At 39.0% G+C, this 18,068-nt stretch overlaps 1 protein-coding gene across 1 annotated transcript in view; it reads right to left on the bottom strand.

Moving 5' to 3' along the window:
- Positions 1–521: 521 nt before the first annotated feature.
- FMN2 (formin 2) overlaps positions 522–18,068 on the bottom strand; it is a 146,400-nt gene continuing 128,853 nt past the window's right edge. Inside the window, exons 16-18 of the mRNA XM_081905781.1 lie at positions 14,334–14,483; positions 2,637–2,718; positions 522–1,403 (exon numbers count right to left, since the gene is read on the bottom strand). Of these exons, the coding sequence (XP_081761907.1) occupies positions 1,377–1,403; positions 2,637–2,718; positions 14,334–14,483 (259 nt within the window). The 3' untranslated portion in view covers positions 522–1,376. The remainder of the gene's footprint in view (positions 1,404–2,636; positions 2,719–14,333; positions 14,484–18,068) is intronic.

The following is an 18,068-nucleotide window of genomic DNA, read 5'->3' on the forward strand; positions in this document are numbered from 1 at the left end:
ATTTATGTAGCCTTTTCAATGCCTGGAACCAGAGACTGACATCTGGACAACCAGGTATCATGTACTGGGCTACATGGAAAGAGAGAGAAAGTAATTTCAGCAGGTTAGAACTTAAAACCACCTTCCATGCTAAATGGCTTTGGAATCTATGCACTTTATCCCGCCCCTCTTAAATTTGGCTGTTTTCAATAACTTTTGAATGTAGATCTATGCTACATTGTGCGGAGGAGGCAGTCTAATCTAGATATGACCAATCATTCGGTTGTCTTTATTGGCCGAGATTGAGGTGGCACTGCAACTATTTATGTAGTTTACGGTATGGGCACTCAATAAAATGTAAAGCTGAATTAATCAATAGTCCTTGCTTTGTCACCAGAAAACTGAGGTTCACAATATCACCCTTGATCATCTGGAAGGATAATAAAAGGGAAGTATTTAGTACTTTACACTGCAAGACTCAATAGATTTGTAGGAAGCCTACTACAAGTTTCTTGTTACTCTGTAAACTTTTTTATTTAAAAAAAAATGTTTGTAGCAAACCAAAGGCTGTTTAGTATCCTTCAAATGATTCCTACGCTGTGCTGCAGCCTTGAGTAGCCTTCCTTTGTTTCCATCTTTTGTACATGGATGGGGAAATTATGAACCTCCAGATACTGCTAGACTACAGTTCCCATCTTCCCTGACTACTGGCCATGATGGCTGGGGCTTATGGGAGTTGTTGTTTATCATCATTTGAAAAATCACAAATTCCCCACTCCTGCTTTATTATGTGGCAGAAAATGCAGAGATAATGTCCCACCTTGTCAACTGTAAAGATTTGCTGTGCTGAACATACCTTGTTTTGGAAATGGATTATAGTGTAAAAGGAGCAGTTTACCCATTCAAAATACAGATTACAAATGTCAATATGAAACAGACACGAACAATTCTCAAGAAGTAGCCCTAATCTAAATGTAGCACTGCAGTGTATTTGCTCTGGAAAGATCTTGCCAACAGGAATGGAAATGTAGTGCTTGTATGATAGATGTTTATAGTTTCAGTATGTTTAGGGCAGACTGAATGACTGCCTCTTACACCAGGTGCTTTAGTTATTGTTAGTATTCCTCCAAATACATTGCAAAAGCATATTTGGATGAAAAAGACAGGATGGAGTGCATGGAAGAGGCATGCCTTAAATTAATAACTTTTATGATTTTGGAAACTCCATACAGCAAATCTGTTTATCAGTGAATGCCCAGCAGATTCTAGTCAGTGGAAACAGAAACAAATGCAAACATGTCAAGAAAACAAATGGGTCAAGTGATGTAGTCTCCTTCCCCCCAACAGACTTATTGAGTTTATTGAACAGGTGGACAATGATGCGTGCCGTTTGACCTTCATATTTTCATACTTATCTTCGCTTTCTGAAAATGAAAAGGTGAAGAAAATATCAGTTTCAAAATTTCAGAGCAACCATGCAGTGAGAACCACAAAAATACAAAAAATGGGTAATCTACCATTTTCCTCTCTTGCAAATAAGACTAAGATTGAAATCCAGTTAAATCAGAATGTCTGGATGCCAAGCTGAGTTGTTTCCAAAACACTATCTTCAAGTGCAAGAAAGAATGAAAACCATTTAAGTTTCATTAAAAACAGCACCTCCATTTTATGTTATCAGTGTCAAATGTCTGAAAACACAGCAAGCACTTTCAGCTTCTGCATATAACAGATCACTGAACCAAGTCCAGTGTCCTAAACCACAGAAGCATTATACTCCAAATAGCAATACAACCTTGGGAATATGTTGTGCCCCATGTGCCTTTCTAAGTTTTGTGTTCCAAAATCTCTCAATTTGGGCCTTATCTGCTAATTCCTAGTAGTTTTTGTTTCATTGGAAAATCAATTTAAGTTTTGTTGCCAATTACAATATGAAGCTCCCATCTGAGAGTACCCAAAGAGCAGGAGGATTTACAGGGAGCTTGCAATCTAAAATACACACAGGGAAACAACAGAGAAAGGAGCAGAGATGCAAGGATTTCAATATATTAAGTTACATTATGGTATAGGCCAGGGGTCGGCAAACTTTTTCAGCAGGGGGCCGGTCCACTGTCCCTCAGACCTTGTTGGGGGCTGGACTTTTTTTAAAAAAAAATGAACGAATTTCTATGCCCCACAAATAACCCAGAGATGCATTTTAAATAAAAGCACACATTCTACTCATGTAAAAACACCAAGCAGGCCCCAGAAATAACCCAGATATGCAGTTTAAATTAAAGGACTTATTCTACTCGTGTAAAAACACGCTGATTCCCGGGTCTGATTTAGAAGGCGATTGGGCCAGATCTGGCCCCTGGGGCCTTAGTTTGCCTACCCATGGTATAGGGACTCTGGGGTAATCCAAAGCCTTGTTGGAAAGGGGGTGATTTGAGTAAATTAAAGGAGATAAGGGAGGTGGTCATACAGAGATGGTTCCAAGAGGCAGCTCCAGGTATAAAGGGTATGAACGGAAAATGGGTAGAGTCATTAAGTGAGTTTCAACATTTTTTGTTTTACTGATACTAAGAGGAAATGATGAGGATTCCTGCTCAGAAACCTTAACAGGAGGAGAACACTCATACATAACAGGGACAAAAAAACCATAAGTGAACTATACTTACAATTCCAGAATCGTGCTTTTGTTTTATATTGTAAAGAGATTTCCCCTTTTTCTGTCTACATACTTCTTCCGCTTCTTTTAGTCTGCAACACATTTAATTGATTCACCAAATCAAAACCACTTGTGAAGGCTGAATAACACGTGAAGGACAGCTCAAGGACAATATTTTTCAACATACAATAATTCTGAAGGCTTGCTGAATATAAATGATAAGCGATATTGCCAATAAAAGCCCATCTGCTGCAAGGAGACATGCAAACTGTAACAGTTGTTGTATGCAAATATGATATTCCTGAATGTACTGTTCTGTTGTACCTAATGCCCCATAGTTGAGAATGAGAATGATAATACTAGATATACAAAGTTCCATTACATCTCTCATACTCTTTACATTTTAATTCCCTTGCCCAATTCCCTTACCCAATTCCCTTGCGTTTATTTATTGCTTTATGTGCTGTAGTTATCTGACAAGTGATTTCTGCATTACCAGTAATTCCTTTGCCTAATGATTAAATTATTCTAAGAAACTCTTGAAATTGTTGATCATAAATCACAATGCATTTTTGGAGGTTGAATCTGAACCTGTTTTACTGTAGAACATAATTCCACTTCTGACAGGAATTCTCCATTAACAACCCAATTGGGTCACTAGAGCCCCATAACTTTATTGTTAAAAACCCAGCTTCAGCAGTCCATAAAGAAAATGATGGTTCTAACATGAGAAAACAACAACAGCAACAATATGAAAAGAAAATGAGAAATAACTGCTATATTTATTTAACTTGTTTCATAAAATTTATACACCTCTTAATTTTTAAAAAAACCTCAAAGCGGTTTACAAAAAGATAAAACTGAGAAAAATTCACAACCATACTTTGAAACATATAGAAGCTAACATATCAAAACAGTTTAAAATTACCTCAACTTTCAAATAACTTGTGTAGGCTTGTCTAAACAAGAATGTTTACTGCTCTCCAGTTTTATGTTTAGGAGGCCATTACTATGACAAGGATATCAGATCCCCAGAAGATCACTTTTGAATGATATTTTGAACATTCTCATTTTCAAAAACATCTTTGAATATGAACATTTTATTGAGCATCTAAACCAGAGGTGGACTACAATTCCCACCAGCCCTAGCCAGCATGACCAATGGTCAGGGATTATGGGTGCTGTAGTCCACACTACCTGCAGGGTATCCCTGATTTAAACAGAAAAACAAGAACAGTTGAAATATGTAATTAAAAGTGAGCTACTTGATAGTTCTCACATTGTTTCTATATCCTTAGCTTGTTTGTCATCACATTGTCCAACTTGCCTTTTCTATAATCCTGAGGACTATAATTTTAAAAGAAGTAAGAATTCACATGAATAAAAAAGGAGCCTATGGCATGCTTTATGCTATGTACGGGAGGCAGGCTGTCCTCCCCTGAGTAACAATATATCATGCTAATCTCTCTACAGCATCCTTACCATCTTTTCTCCTTCAGGTTTATTGTTCTCATGAGAAGAACTCCTTTGCTTTGGCTGCCATACCATACTTTCCAGACAATTGTTTTTCTTACTTACAAGCTCGTTTATTCAGATATGTAAGCAAGTGGTTAACAGTTGTAGGGAAAGAACAGAGCATTTCAGGAGACAGCATGGCTGGGTACTAGCACTCCTGGAAGCTGTCTGAGACTAGTTTAGATGGAAAAATCTGCAGACTGGTCCAACACATACACAAAGAAAATATTTAAAAAAACTGCAGCAGAGAAGTTATTGTTCTGATTCCCTCCAAACAGCAGTGTGGTAAAGTGGGCCAATTGAATATAATTTATCGTCTTAGATGGGCTCTCACCACAGACTGAAATATTAAAAGGGCCCAAAGCCACAAATAGAAAATAAGTGACCCTATCAATGAAAAGCTGAATTGTACATGCGTACCTCAGTAGGAGGAAATGACAATTTCCTCAGTGCCAAACAAGGTATGGCCTAAACGAAAGGAACTCAAATATTCTCATGTTGCTATTTTGCTTGTGGTTGTTTCACATTTTATAGCTGTTGTCATTATTATTATTATTATTATTATTATTATTATTATTATTATTATATTGGAGCTGGTTTTCATATTGTTTTGTGAACCACCTAAGCAGCTCTGATAGGGTAAAAAGAGACTTTATAAAAAGTAGTAAATCAATAGTTCCAGTGTGCGGAAAAGTATGTGAAGCTTCACAACATCATCACCCCTCCACTGCCCCCTATTGTGATGACTAGAACTCCAGATGTGCTGGGCAGGACCAGAAAAGGAATGGGCAGGAGGAGTCACAGGTGCCCACATGGCAAGATATGTGAGTTCCACATACAAGTGACACTTGCACCTCTTGACCGGGTGATGCTATGGAATATCTGCTTGGTGACCCATGTGCAAGTCCTACAAATGGAAGCACAAGTCATCATTTCCCAGAATGTGTGACGTGGCTCTAACCTTCAATCCTGTAGTGATTTAGAAGACCACCCCATAATATAAAATCACCTTAACCAACGGAAATTGTTTTGATAGTAATCAAGTACAACTTGCACCAAACAAATCATCGTGGAGGAATTCCATCGTGGAGGAATAAAACCCAAGTTTCTTTCCAAAATCCCAATGGACCTAGAGGAAATGGCCTAGTTTCCTCATTATATTGAACTATCGTGTTTCAAGTATTCTTCTGCACACAGGCCAGCAGAATTCCTGCCACCACTCACTGGCTGTTGTCTACCAGTGGGTAGATTGGAAATGTCTTTCAGTTCTCACTTTTTACTTCCTGTAAAAATGTGCCTGTGGCTCCTGTCTCCAAGCACACCTTTCCTACATGTAGGACATGTCACCATTTATCAACACTGCCCCTAAGTGTACCCAAGCACACATGACCACAGGTGACTGGAAGATCCCCACCACCACATGCCATTGCCACCTCATCCGTTTCTCCCCTGATTCTACAGGGTCAAAAATTGGGATTATTCCCTATGGATATTTGGCATTTCCTGAACATTATGGGTTATTCCTCACAAGGACGTTTGAATTTAATATTTAATATTGTCTAGGGCTGGATAGGAAGAGTAAACTGTTTTGGTTCTTTTTACATTATCTGGTTTATTCTTCATACCTTTCATTTCCAATATTAATTAATTAAGTTTTAAAAGTATTTTAACCCAGGTGTTACTGCATGCTTCTGGCAATCTTTCCCCTGTGTGCCAGACTGCGCTTTGATGCTACATACTTAGCCGAACAAGAAATTAAGGTAGAAACCAGCTGAACTCTACTTGTAACTTGGAATTAGCTGCTAATTGCCCCCTCCCTGGTTGAAAATTAACATGCACCTCATGTGTGTGTGTCATACTATATTTTTTTAAAAAAAATTAGCTGGTTACCAGGCATGTGGTTCAAAAGATTTTCCAATTCTGTCCTTGAATAAAGTGTGGATAGATAGCAGAGGGTTAACCTAAACAAAGGGAACTGTTCCTTGTTTCCATCATAATTAAGTTGTTTTCCCCCCAGCACTTTTACCTCTCTATCCTTCTTATTTATTGTCAGGCAAATGTATACAAAATGTTCACTATGATTAAGTCTGAAAACAGTTTGCAAGATGAATAAGATAGATACAGGGAAAAGAAACCAGACATTCCTGCAGAATCATTTTATCTATCTTCTACACCAAACACTAGACTGATCATGGGCTTATCATGAGAGAATTTCTCCCATCATTCAACCCAGTGAGAAAGAAAGCCACTTCCCTGCCACTAAGCATTAATAATTTTGTCTAAAGAAGTATCTCTGGTAGACAGATTCATTTCCTACTGGCTCCAAGTTGGCTTGGTGCAGATACCTTTACACTTTGCCAGAGTCTAGTAGTACATGACTAATTTAAACAGACTGACAAGGCTGGAATGTTCATGCATTTGGTAGTTGAAGTGGTCACGACAAGCCTTCCAACAATAAGCTAAGGAGTAGCTAACATTACTCTTTTAAAAAAAACATACTTCCAGGATCATAGCACCAAATTTATCTACTTATTAATTCAGTACTTTCTGGAATAATAATAATAGAATCCAACCACTGCAATTTCAAAACACAGCATGGTTTCTATTTCCTTTTTAAAATGATGGCTTAAAACATTCTGCATTGATTTCTCAGGATTTCTGATGGCAGATTACTCTTCACATTTGTAGATGGGTATTGAAGATTTGCTTTTAAATTTAGATCCACTGTACTTACACCCACTTTCATATCCTTAGAATAGAACTTTTATTCACTAACATTAGCCACACTAGTAACATCAAGGGTTGCTTCCATGCCATGATTCTTCACCTTTTTTGCTGTTTACTAATCAGTGGCAATTGTCCATCATGGAGAACATTTCCTTCACTGATGCTATAAAATTACTTGGCACTGTAGCTTGACCTCCAGATCACCTTGTATAAAACTTAATATAAGCATGCTGGTATCTCAGCATAGCAGCAACATTATTCCATCCCAAATAAAATCCTCAACATCTTCTATGGGGGTAAGATTGATCTACTTGCGATGGCCCATTCACATGATCCCGGAGTTATTTTGAGACAGTAGTTGCCCTTGCCCTTCCATGTTGCCTCTCACACCAGAATACAAAGATCAGATGTTCCAGGATTTTTATTTTCACTTTAAAGCAGCATTACTGAAAGGGAGAATCTAGCTTGGGAAAATGATGAGGGGGAAAAGGATTAACACCCCCTCTCCCAGTGCCCCTGCTCCAATATATTTCAGGCAACTCAGCAGCTTTTAGGCATATATCAAAACACTGGAAGATCCAACTTTACATTTCCCATGTAACATGTAGTCTGTTCCCTGGATTTAAGAGGAAAGGGAGGTGAAGGCAGCGCACTGTCTGTGGGACCTGAAGTTATTGGGAGGAAGGGGGCTTTTTCTCCAGGCATCATGGACCAGACTAAAGAAGGGGCAGAAAGAACAGAAGAGCAAACTAGTCAGGAAAGGGGCATGAAAAGGGGTCTTGAGAGAAGCAAACACGTATACAGAAAGGAAAAGAAATGGTGAGGCAGAAATTACCACCAGCACCAGTGGCAGTGGCTATGAAAGGTTTAACTCTTGAGCCATATGAAGTTTCTCCTTTAAGCAGTTTTGAGGGTTAGGAACTTTGCCACTTCCACTGATCTTGTTACTAAAACTCAAAGTGCACGGGCCCACCCTCCTAACCTTCCAGCCTTAAACAAACAAACAATTGCAATTCCCTTGTCTCTAGGTGTGTCATCATAAAGTCCAATTTGCTCACTTCTATTCTGAAGGCTAACAAAAGATCCGTTAGCTTACTTGGAGAGGACGTGCCTCCTGCTACAAGATTAAATGCCCTTCTTTGGAAGAAGCAGTGACAGCTTACCGGCATGCTACTTCCTATGCAATACATAGCTACACAATGCCAGACTTTAAATCGTTCAACAGCAAGCTTTAAATCATCCTGCCGAGTAATCTGTAGGGAGACATACCAGTCTTTCTTCAGAGGGAGATCAATGAGCTGTGGAGACATATTGGCCAGGAATCTCTCCTTTCATCTAGATGTACAACATGACACACCAGGTGCCAGCTTAAGTGCTATTCTTGCAGGAATGGGCAACTTTTATAGCCAAGGAAGTCCAAGATGCATCTTAGGGTTTGAAAGTGTGGAAGTGGCTGCTAGTCTGAAAAAACTGAATTGGATTTGAGAAACATAGCATCAAGAATTCAGATAACTTTACTTCAGTTTCTGTTTGTAATAAAATTTATAAGCTTTAGGCGAATTGTTTGCAATTTATTGGAATTTTCCACCGACTAAAACAATTTGGGGTGAGTGGGGGTGGGTCACAAACCTCCTTTATTTTAGCAAGCTGCAAAGGTTTATCGTTTTTCAGCTATGTAGAAACTCTTGCAAACATAAATTTATGCATAACTGGGGCTCCTTATATAAGGTAAGGGCAGGATCTGCCTGCACCCAGTGAAGGGGAAAGCCCTGCATCAAACTCAATGAATGAAGTGGGGAGTTCAGTGTTACAGCAAGCATCACAAAACATTCTGGGTCTGCCCTTACGCCATATGGTGAAAAACGGACTCCACTGAAGTTACCAGAGCAGACCTGATGAGAACTGCCCATTGTGAAATCTGTCCATTTATTCCTACTTTCTGTTTACTTTAACCAGTTACTGATCAATATGAAGGCCTGTCCTCTTACCCACGTATCACATACCAATATTATGAATGGTCACTGCGCTTATAACTCTAACTGAAGCTCTAACTAAATTGTCACAAACTGTACTTTTTGCATTTTTAAAAACTTTTCAGCTCCATCCTAATACACTGGTGTGAGTGGATAACTAAGGAAAACAATTCTAGCACCTGATGAAGTGGGCAATAGTCTATGAAAGCTTATGCCATTATATATTTATTAGTCTTTAAGGTGGTGTGGGGAATTCTGTTGTTTCCATGGAGCATAGCTACTGTTTAAAAAACAAACAAGCAAGTATTTCCATTATATCTATCATCTATCTATCTATCTATCTATCTATCTATCTATCTATCTATCTATCTATCATCTATCTATCTATCTATCTATCATCTATCTATCATCTATCATCTCCAGGGCAGGTGTTTACCAGCTCCATCTGGTACGCAGGCTGAGACCCTATCTGCCCGCGGACTCTCTCGCCAGAGTGGTGCATGCTCTGGTTATCTCTTGCTTGGACTACTGCAATGCGCTCTATGTGGGGCTACCTTTGAAGGTGACTCGGAAACTACAACTAATCCAGAATGCAGCAGCTAGATTGGTGACTGGGAGCGGCTGCTGAGACCACATAATACTGGTCTTGAAAGACCTACGTTGGCTCCCAGTACGTTTCCGAGCACAATTCAAAGTGTTGGTGCTGACCTCTAAATCCCTAAATGGCCTTGGTCCAGTATATCTGAAGGAGCGTCTTCACCCCCATTGTTCTACCTGGACACTGAGGTTCAGTGCCAAGGGCCTTCTGACAGTTCCCTCACTGTGAGAAGTGAGGTTACAGGGAACCAGGCAGAGGGCCTTCTCAGTAGTGGCACCCACCCTGTGGTACACCCTCCCACCAGATGTCAAAGAGAACAACAACTACCAGACTTTTAGAAGACATTTGAAGGCAGCCCTGTTTAGGGAAGCTTTTAATGTTTGGTGCATTACTGTATTTTAATATTTTGTTGGAAGCTGTCCAGAGTGGCTGGGGAAGCCCAGCCAGATGGGCAGGGTATGTATAAATAAATAAATAAATAAAATTATCTATTTTATATCTCACTCTTTATCACATGATCTCAGGATGAGGCACAGTGTAAAATCTACTAGCATACAAATACAGGGTTTTCCTTTACTTCCTAGCAGCAATTCTTGCATATTCATACTTTTTAACTTAGTTGCTGGGACCAACAGGATTGTATTTTAAAAGTCATGTACAGAGAAATGGAAGAGGCAGCTATAGGGTGATAATACACAGCTTTATTTTTGACTCTCCTTTCTTGGAGGTTTTTAAACAGAGGTTGGATGGCTATCTATCATGGATGCTTTAGCTGAGATTCCTGCATTGCAGTGTGTTGGACTAGATGACTCTTGGGGTCTCTTTCAGTTCTAAGATTCTATGAGTTAAGTGAAGCTGTGGAGGTTCTGAACTGGTGCCTAGATTTGATAATAGGAAGGATGAGGGCCAATAAACTGAAACTGAATCCTGATCCAGTGGAGGCACTGAAGGACCCGGGAACTGATGCACAACCAGCTCTGGATTGGGACTGCATTCCCACCAGAGAGAGGAAGTTTGCAGCTTGACGGTATTTTAGATACAGCATTGTCAAGTGGCCCTGAAGAAGTCTTAGAAACTTCAACTAGTACAGAACACAGCTGCCAGAACTTTTACTGGTATGTGTACTCTAAATAAACAAACATACGTAGTATGCAATAAGCATCAAGCAGACCTGGCAACTGAGCAGTGCCAAAGCCTGAGAAGTCCTGCCTCTTAGTTTCTGTCTCTCTCTTTTCGTGTGTGTGTGTGTGTGTGTGTGTGTGTGTGTGTGTGTACACACACTGCTTAACCACTTAATTTACACCTAGAAGTCTCAAACAAAAGTCTTAAGAAGGCAGCTCTGAACTGTAGTTATAGCAACAGATAGAGAAGTAAATTCCCTGAAAGGTGATGCTTAGTTTCTTGAGCAACGGCCTATCCATTACTGCCTAATTTCTTCCCCAAGGTCCTTCATGCCTCTTTGGCATTTTAGCCAAGGCTTGAACACCCCCTCCTGCGCGTTCAACTAGAGATGGCAGTTGCAGCATCGAGAAAAATAATCTGTGCTTCTCCCAATGAAAAGAAAGACAGGGAGGGAATGCATCTGCTTCTTTGGCAATGCCACCCTTCATGGGAACTTACGATAGGCTGCTCAGGAAGAAAACCTTCCAGTCCTTTCATTTCACACCCCACCTAAAACAAAAGTGGAATGGTAGCCGATGAAGGGGTTACAAAACCTTGGAATGAGCAATTAAGATTCCTGCCATCAGGTTGGAAGAACAAGTTGCTCTCTCATAGCCAGAAATCTCCCCAGTGAAGAATAGCAATGCCTAGTAAAAGAGCAGAGTGCAGTCACACTCCATAGCCGTCAATGCTGAGTTAAGTAAATCCTTGGATACCCTCATGTATTATGAATGGCTGGAATGCAACCCATTGTTCACAAAAGCAATATCTGGTTACTCAAAGATTCAGCACATACCACACTGGATTTTTTTAAAAAGAAGTTTGTATTCAAAATGAATTTCTGGAATACAGAGAAGGGTCAAAGGTTTCAGAGCAAAGTTAAAATATAGGCAGCAGGTGTAACATTTGGACATGCTGATGTCAATGGGAAGGCACCCAAGCCCTGCTAAAAATTGGCCTGAGATTCTCCTTGAACACGGAAAGATGTCACAACATTGATGCAATGAAGCAAAGCCTCAAGATTCAGCTCTGGCAAAAATTAATGCCATTCATTCTTTGCATCATATTACTGGAGTGAAACTGGAAGACCTCACAGATTTAAAGCAAATAAGAACTGAGTCCTTAAAAATACAAGCATAAGGAAACAGCTACAGACAAGCTTATTAGAAGTGCATTGTTGGAAGGAGTCTGAAAATAATAAATAATAAAACCAAATAAAATCATTCCCATGGCTGATTCTCTGCACTTTAGTCATCTCTGGCAGTTGCTAACTCAGTCTCCTGGAGAGAAGATTTTGAAAACTCCTTGGCTAACTTTTCTTCTTTTATGCTAACTAATTGCTAGTGTTTCTTGATTTCCAGTTGAAATGGGTTTAGTTCCCTCTTTCCTTTAACAGCTTTAGTACAAAATTTATCATTGTGGCTAATGTCAGAAAACTAAATTTATATTCTGTCTTTAATTATCTACTTTCTGTGGGACCAATATGCCTCCATAGCCAATGCTAATCTATGAAGGATACATTTTTGTCATACTAAATAATTCAGAAGATGATTTGAATTGTGTGTCATCAAAACTCTCCAAAATTTTGAAAGATTCCGTTATTCTAGACAGATGCTATATCATATCCACCAAACTCAATATAGCATCATCACAATATATTACAGCCATATTTTGCTAGAGGATTATTGATGTGATGATATCTTAGAGAATATGCCAATCAGATAAGTGTTTCTTTATAAAACTAAGGGTGACCCCATTAAGGCCAGAACTTAAGAGTTCTTGATCAATCCTCCTCTTTAATGTATGCTGTGAATGACATGAACTGAGAATCTTCCTGAAAGCAGTAGCTTCACGTCATTTAAGAGTGCTGTCCGTGGTTGGTTGGTGCTGATGCAGTCAGGCAGCAGTGCTGGAGCTTAGTTCCAGGCCTGACAAATTCCCAAAGTGTCCAAAAATATAAAAAGGGGCTGTTGTTTTTGTGAGTGAAACAAAGAAGCATAACCAAGGTGCAAAAGAGGAACCATTCCATTAAGGCTAGATTGAAGGTAAGTCTTACACACATAAATGACATATGCTATTTTTTATTGAGTATTCAAGCAGCATTTCAGATTATATAACATGAATCAGTTACTATTATGGATGGGCACTGACTGGCTATACAGGCTTAATGATGAGTGTGTGGAAAATAAGACAGCAATAATCTTTGGAAGTTTAGCATAACACTTGCATTGTTTTTCCACTTGGTGGCCAATCAACCTACCCAGCCAGCACATGGGTCTATTTTAAAGACTTTGCTGTGGATATAATTGGTCACCATATTTGGGGCTGGGAAGAAATTTGCCTGCAAACAAATTGAATCCATTTGGGATTTTTCTTCCTCATTGCAATCATCACAACTATTGGTGGATAAGACATTGGGTTGAATCCTCTAGTGGCAGTTCTGGGTGGCAGTCCTGTCCTGAAGCCTACAGGGGAGCAGATAGGCCATACGACTTCCATGTGGCAGCCTGGGAGGCCAGCTTAGCTGATTCACGTCTTGCGATGGCCCTTAATCTAGGCACAACCTTGAAAACCTCAGGATGAACACCCAGTGCCTAAGCCTAAGCCTACACACACCTGTAATCAATAAAGTTGTGGCTATTTGCAACCCCAGAATATTCTTGTGCCTGTTTGTATTGTGTCCGAAACATGGGGAAGCCAGTTCTGGCCAGACTTTACTCACCCAAAAAACTTTGCAGTTGACCCTAGGTCATCTTGCAGGTGTAGGGCTGTGCACAAAAGGCACCAACCCTCCCATACTAGGTGTATTGGGGGAGTGGGATAGCATGAATCTTGCCTTCTCCAATTAAGACTAAGGTAGTTTATGACAGTAAAATATAATAAATCACACAATCATAAATAACAATAGTACAATCTCACCCATAATATCATTGTATTCCAGCCTTAAAACCTCCAATGACTTGCAGAAAAGGCAATATCTAACACATTCATAGCAAATATGAACATTTATTAAATTGTGGATTGAATACCACAGCTTCAGAGCTAGTGCAGAAAATGCTCCACCTCCGCTACACTGCTCTTAATGATGAGTACCTGGGTAGGGTTTCTCCTACCAACGTTGGCAAGTGCGTCTGTAGAGAGAGAGTCAATCTTCCCATGCAGTTCCCAGCCCATTCAGCAGCAATAGGGAAGCTGTGGCTTTCTAAAATTTCTGGGATTCAATGTCCATTGGTCTCAGTCAGAATGGCCCAATGGTCAAGGATGGAAGTTGTAGTCCAACAACATCTGGAGGGCCACGGGTTTCCCATGTCTACCATTAAGGGTTGGGGTCATAAATTTCAATTAGGTCAACTAGCAGGCTGTGCAACTGTTGCAAGATTGGCTAAATGTGTTTTTATTTTCACATCAAATGAAGAAACTTGTCTGCAGCATTTTGCAACATATGTAGTTACCCATATAATTTTTTTAAATGACAGAAGTGGAGCTACAAAACTTAAAAATGTGCAACAGCAGATTGTCTAGTATAGCATGAGAAGAGATATTACATTCTTGAGCAGCAAACAGGAGAACATGTGATGACTTTGTAGCAATCACTTAAATATTGGAAGTTAAGAATTTATGATCCATTATTATCATGACGTTTGAACAGTAAACAGATATGTACAATTTTATACATTTTCCTTTTGTATATAATATTAATAATTTTAAAGTAATCAAAAATCAAGAAACCTACCTTTCTTGCAAAATGAGCTTATTTTCCTTCTTCCAGAACTCTTTAAAATCAGAACTGAATTCATGCCAAATGCTGAAGAAGGCATTTAGTGATACCTCCTTCTCACTCATTTTTGGTTTCATGCAGAAATATGCTGCAGTCTCCAAAAAGCTGTTGAAATAAACAAAGAGGGCAACTATTTCATTAGCAACAATGAGAGACAGTCTCTATCATACATGGCTGATAGTACTGGTAAATAAACTGATACCTATCACAAACATAGTCCTAACTCTTCTATTTTCATATTCTGTACTGAATCTGTTTAGAAAACCCGGGTCTGGTGTTTCTCATATATGTTTCATTATGTGGTCAAAGCTTCTTTCATTTTTTCAACCCAAAAATCAATTGTTCAAAGTCAAGAAAACCAGACTATCGTAACTGTTGATGTATCACTTTTTCATTGCATTTCAATCATTTTCCAAAACATGTCGTTGCAGAACTGACTATTGCAGTTCCTGAGCAAATTTAAAGAAATTACTATGAAATAAAGATAAATGTCTTAAACTGATGAAGTCCAATGATAGGCAGAAAATATTTGAATTAATAACAGTGACACAGGCATAGCTTTAGAACATTGTAAATCTCTTTCGTTGAACTACATACACACAGTGATTTGTCAGTACGGAAGGCAACCTAAATGGTGAATCAAACATATGGAATTTTGGATTGTGGGAATTCCAAAGCAATCTTGCCCCATGGAAAGGGGAGGTTTGCAGCAACAGCTGGGAACAATCTGGAGGGGAATCCAGAACTTATCCCTTTCTTGGACTGGAAGAGGGTGGCGGGGTTTGCTTGCAGAATTTTGCATGCTACATATGTATGGTTGTATGCATGGTTGTCATAAGGCAAGAAACTTCATAACCTGTGTATCATCTTTGAGAAGGTCTTATCCTATGTACCACTAAATGTTGTTATCAGAAATGGCCCTGAAATTTTTCTTTTTCTCTGAATAAGAAATGGCAAATATCAGTTTGCGTGATACCAAAAGAAGCTGGCCAGTGAAGAGAAAGCCTGTGACAAGTTGCTGAGCTTCACAAACCCACCAGCAGACACAGCCCAAACTTGCTTGGTAATTGTGTAAAAGGGAACTGACATTGATGCCCAAACATGCACACAAACGAATGTTTTAAAGCTGCATCTATTATTTCCAGACTTCACAAGTTGTGCACATTATACATGCAGCAATCACGTTTGCCATATAAAGTCTGGTGCTGTCCTAGGAATGGGATGATAGCATCACAGAACAACACCAAGTTTACCCAAGGATGCACAAGATTAAAAGCATCACATTCAAAGCAGCCTTTCCAGGCACTATGTCTAAATGTAAGATAACAATAAGCCATAATTCTCTATCTGAAGCCTTTTCAACAATAAGGAAGCCAGACTAGATTGAAACTCCCACAAATAAATGCTCAATGAGTTTGATAAATAGAAGTAACATTTACTGGAGACGTGAAGGCTTTGGTTAAGAATACTACGGGATCAAAGGAGGCAAGACAGGCTTTTACACTGATCACTGTTAATCTTGCTGGGAAAGGACGGAAAGCTGATTCAGTAACACAGAGACATTTAACTCCTAGCAGAATCCCTTTATCTAAATAGCTACAAGTAATACTCAAGTACTCAGCTAGATCACTTCTACGACAGTGGATATATTTGTAAAATGCAAAAATGTCAGAAACTGGCACATAGTCAAAAATAATATACAACTATCACTTATATACAAATATGGAGAATATGAGCTGCAATACAAGTAGGCTTAAAACCAGGACTCCTGAGGAATTAAGTTGTTTATCAAGCACAGGAAAGTTGCATTCAAAATAATCATTTGTACTGAGAAAGTTTCCCATATATGGTAGTTGAAAAGATCCCTACAGAACTCATTTATTTTTTAAAAAGAAAATAGATGGGTGAATACAAGGTTTGGCATGTTATCTCCCATGCCCTTTCGTAACAAGAAGATTCTAAAATACACTGAGGGCAAAGATCATAGCCTTGTACTTGAAGAGAGAGAGAGAGAGAGAGAGAGAGAGGGAGGGAGAATGATGCATTGTTTTCTTTTCATAAGGTTTGTAGCATTTTAAATTACAACTTTTATAGCTGAAAGAAAGACTACATAGTTACAGCAACAAAACTACAACTCATGTTCTTTGTATTCTGTGTTATCTTATCAGGCTCTCACTCTTTCACACACATATATAATACATACAGTAAGTGAAAGAATAACCATAAGGAGTTTGTTACTAATTTTTGATACTTTTCATATGTATATGGAGCTCTGCATTTTCAGGGATAGAGGATCATTAGTTATTTGGTTTTTATTTATATATTTGTTTGATTGAAGCTTATTGTCAACTGCTTTAGGACCCTTTCTGAGGGGCCCTTTTCTTGATATAAGTACATAAGTAAGTAGTCTCTCTCTCTCTCTCTCTCTCTCTCTCTTTGTGTGTGTGTGTGTGAGAGAGAGATTTTTAGAGGTGTTAAATAGAAACTTCTTCCTAATGTCCAGAACTTGAAGTTTTACTGAACATGAAAATAAAAATGGGGATTCTTAAAATAATAATAGATGTGTAAATGAAACCGTCTTTCGTTACCCAATTTTTTCTTGTGACATGATCTCTTCAAAGTCCCACTCAAATCAACAAAATTTGAACATTTTAAAAAGGCAAACTTGGGGATGAAAGAGAAGTAGTGATTTACCAGATACAGGGACCATAAAAATAGGACCCACTGGAGCATAAGCTGTGACTCTGTGCTCAGTGGAAATGCTGCAATTAGAGAACAAAACCGACAGTCAAAACTCCACAGTCCTAGTCATGGGTTTCTTAATTACAACGTCACTTTGGTGAGGTCACAATGCTTCAGCACTTCGACTTCCTTATCAGCAAATTGGGAACACTTACTAATGAAGAGCGGTTTTTGTCAGGGTAGTGTATTGTTTGTAAAGCTCTTAGAGATGCTTATCTCAAGGGTGCCTGAGCAAAGAGTGCTGTTGTACCTATGCTTCCACCACTGGTGCAAAAATTGTGGGGGTGGGGGTGGGGGAGGTCGCTGTCAGGGATTAACAGAGGCAGCAAAGGTCAGCAGCTTTGCTTCAGCTAGCATGACTTTTCAATCCTACTTAAAAAACAAGTCATTGGTTGTTCACACTGCTGTTTTGTTTATGGAGGGCAGAGGCTAAATGTCTGCTACATGGATTTCAAAGTAGTTCAGATCCCCCACCAATTAAAGATTTAAATACCCTTAAATAAATAAAGATAGTAACTTATCCTTGATTAGGGCTTTATATGGCTTCAGTTTTACACAACACAATCCTCATCAGAATAATATGATCGAACGCACCGGTAATTTACTACATACATATATATCCTGTCATTCAACAATTCAGGAGGTTAACTCTAGATTTTAATACTAAAATTTAACAATAAAATATGATGAAGAAAATATAACTAAAATAAGGAAATGCAAAACAAAACCCCATCACCCCAAGTGAAACAATTTGTAAGAAACCAAGGCCACAGAGTCAGAGTCAGTTTGTTAAGATTGCATGAAAATAGTCCTAAACTATATCCCACAAATAGCAGGTCATGGAAACGCAATGTGCGGTATCTGATGCTGTCCCTTTCACTGAATGAGGACATCCATCAGTGGAACAGAGGAGGCAATTTTCTGTGATCCACCTGTCCCTCCCTAAAT

Source organism: Podarcis melisellensis (genome assembly GCF_964234715.1).
Source record: "Podarcis melisellensis genome assembly, chromosome: 3".
NCBI lineage: Eukaryota > Metazoa > Chordata > Lepidosauria > Squamata > Lacertidae > Podarcis > Podarcis melisellensis.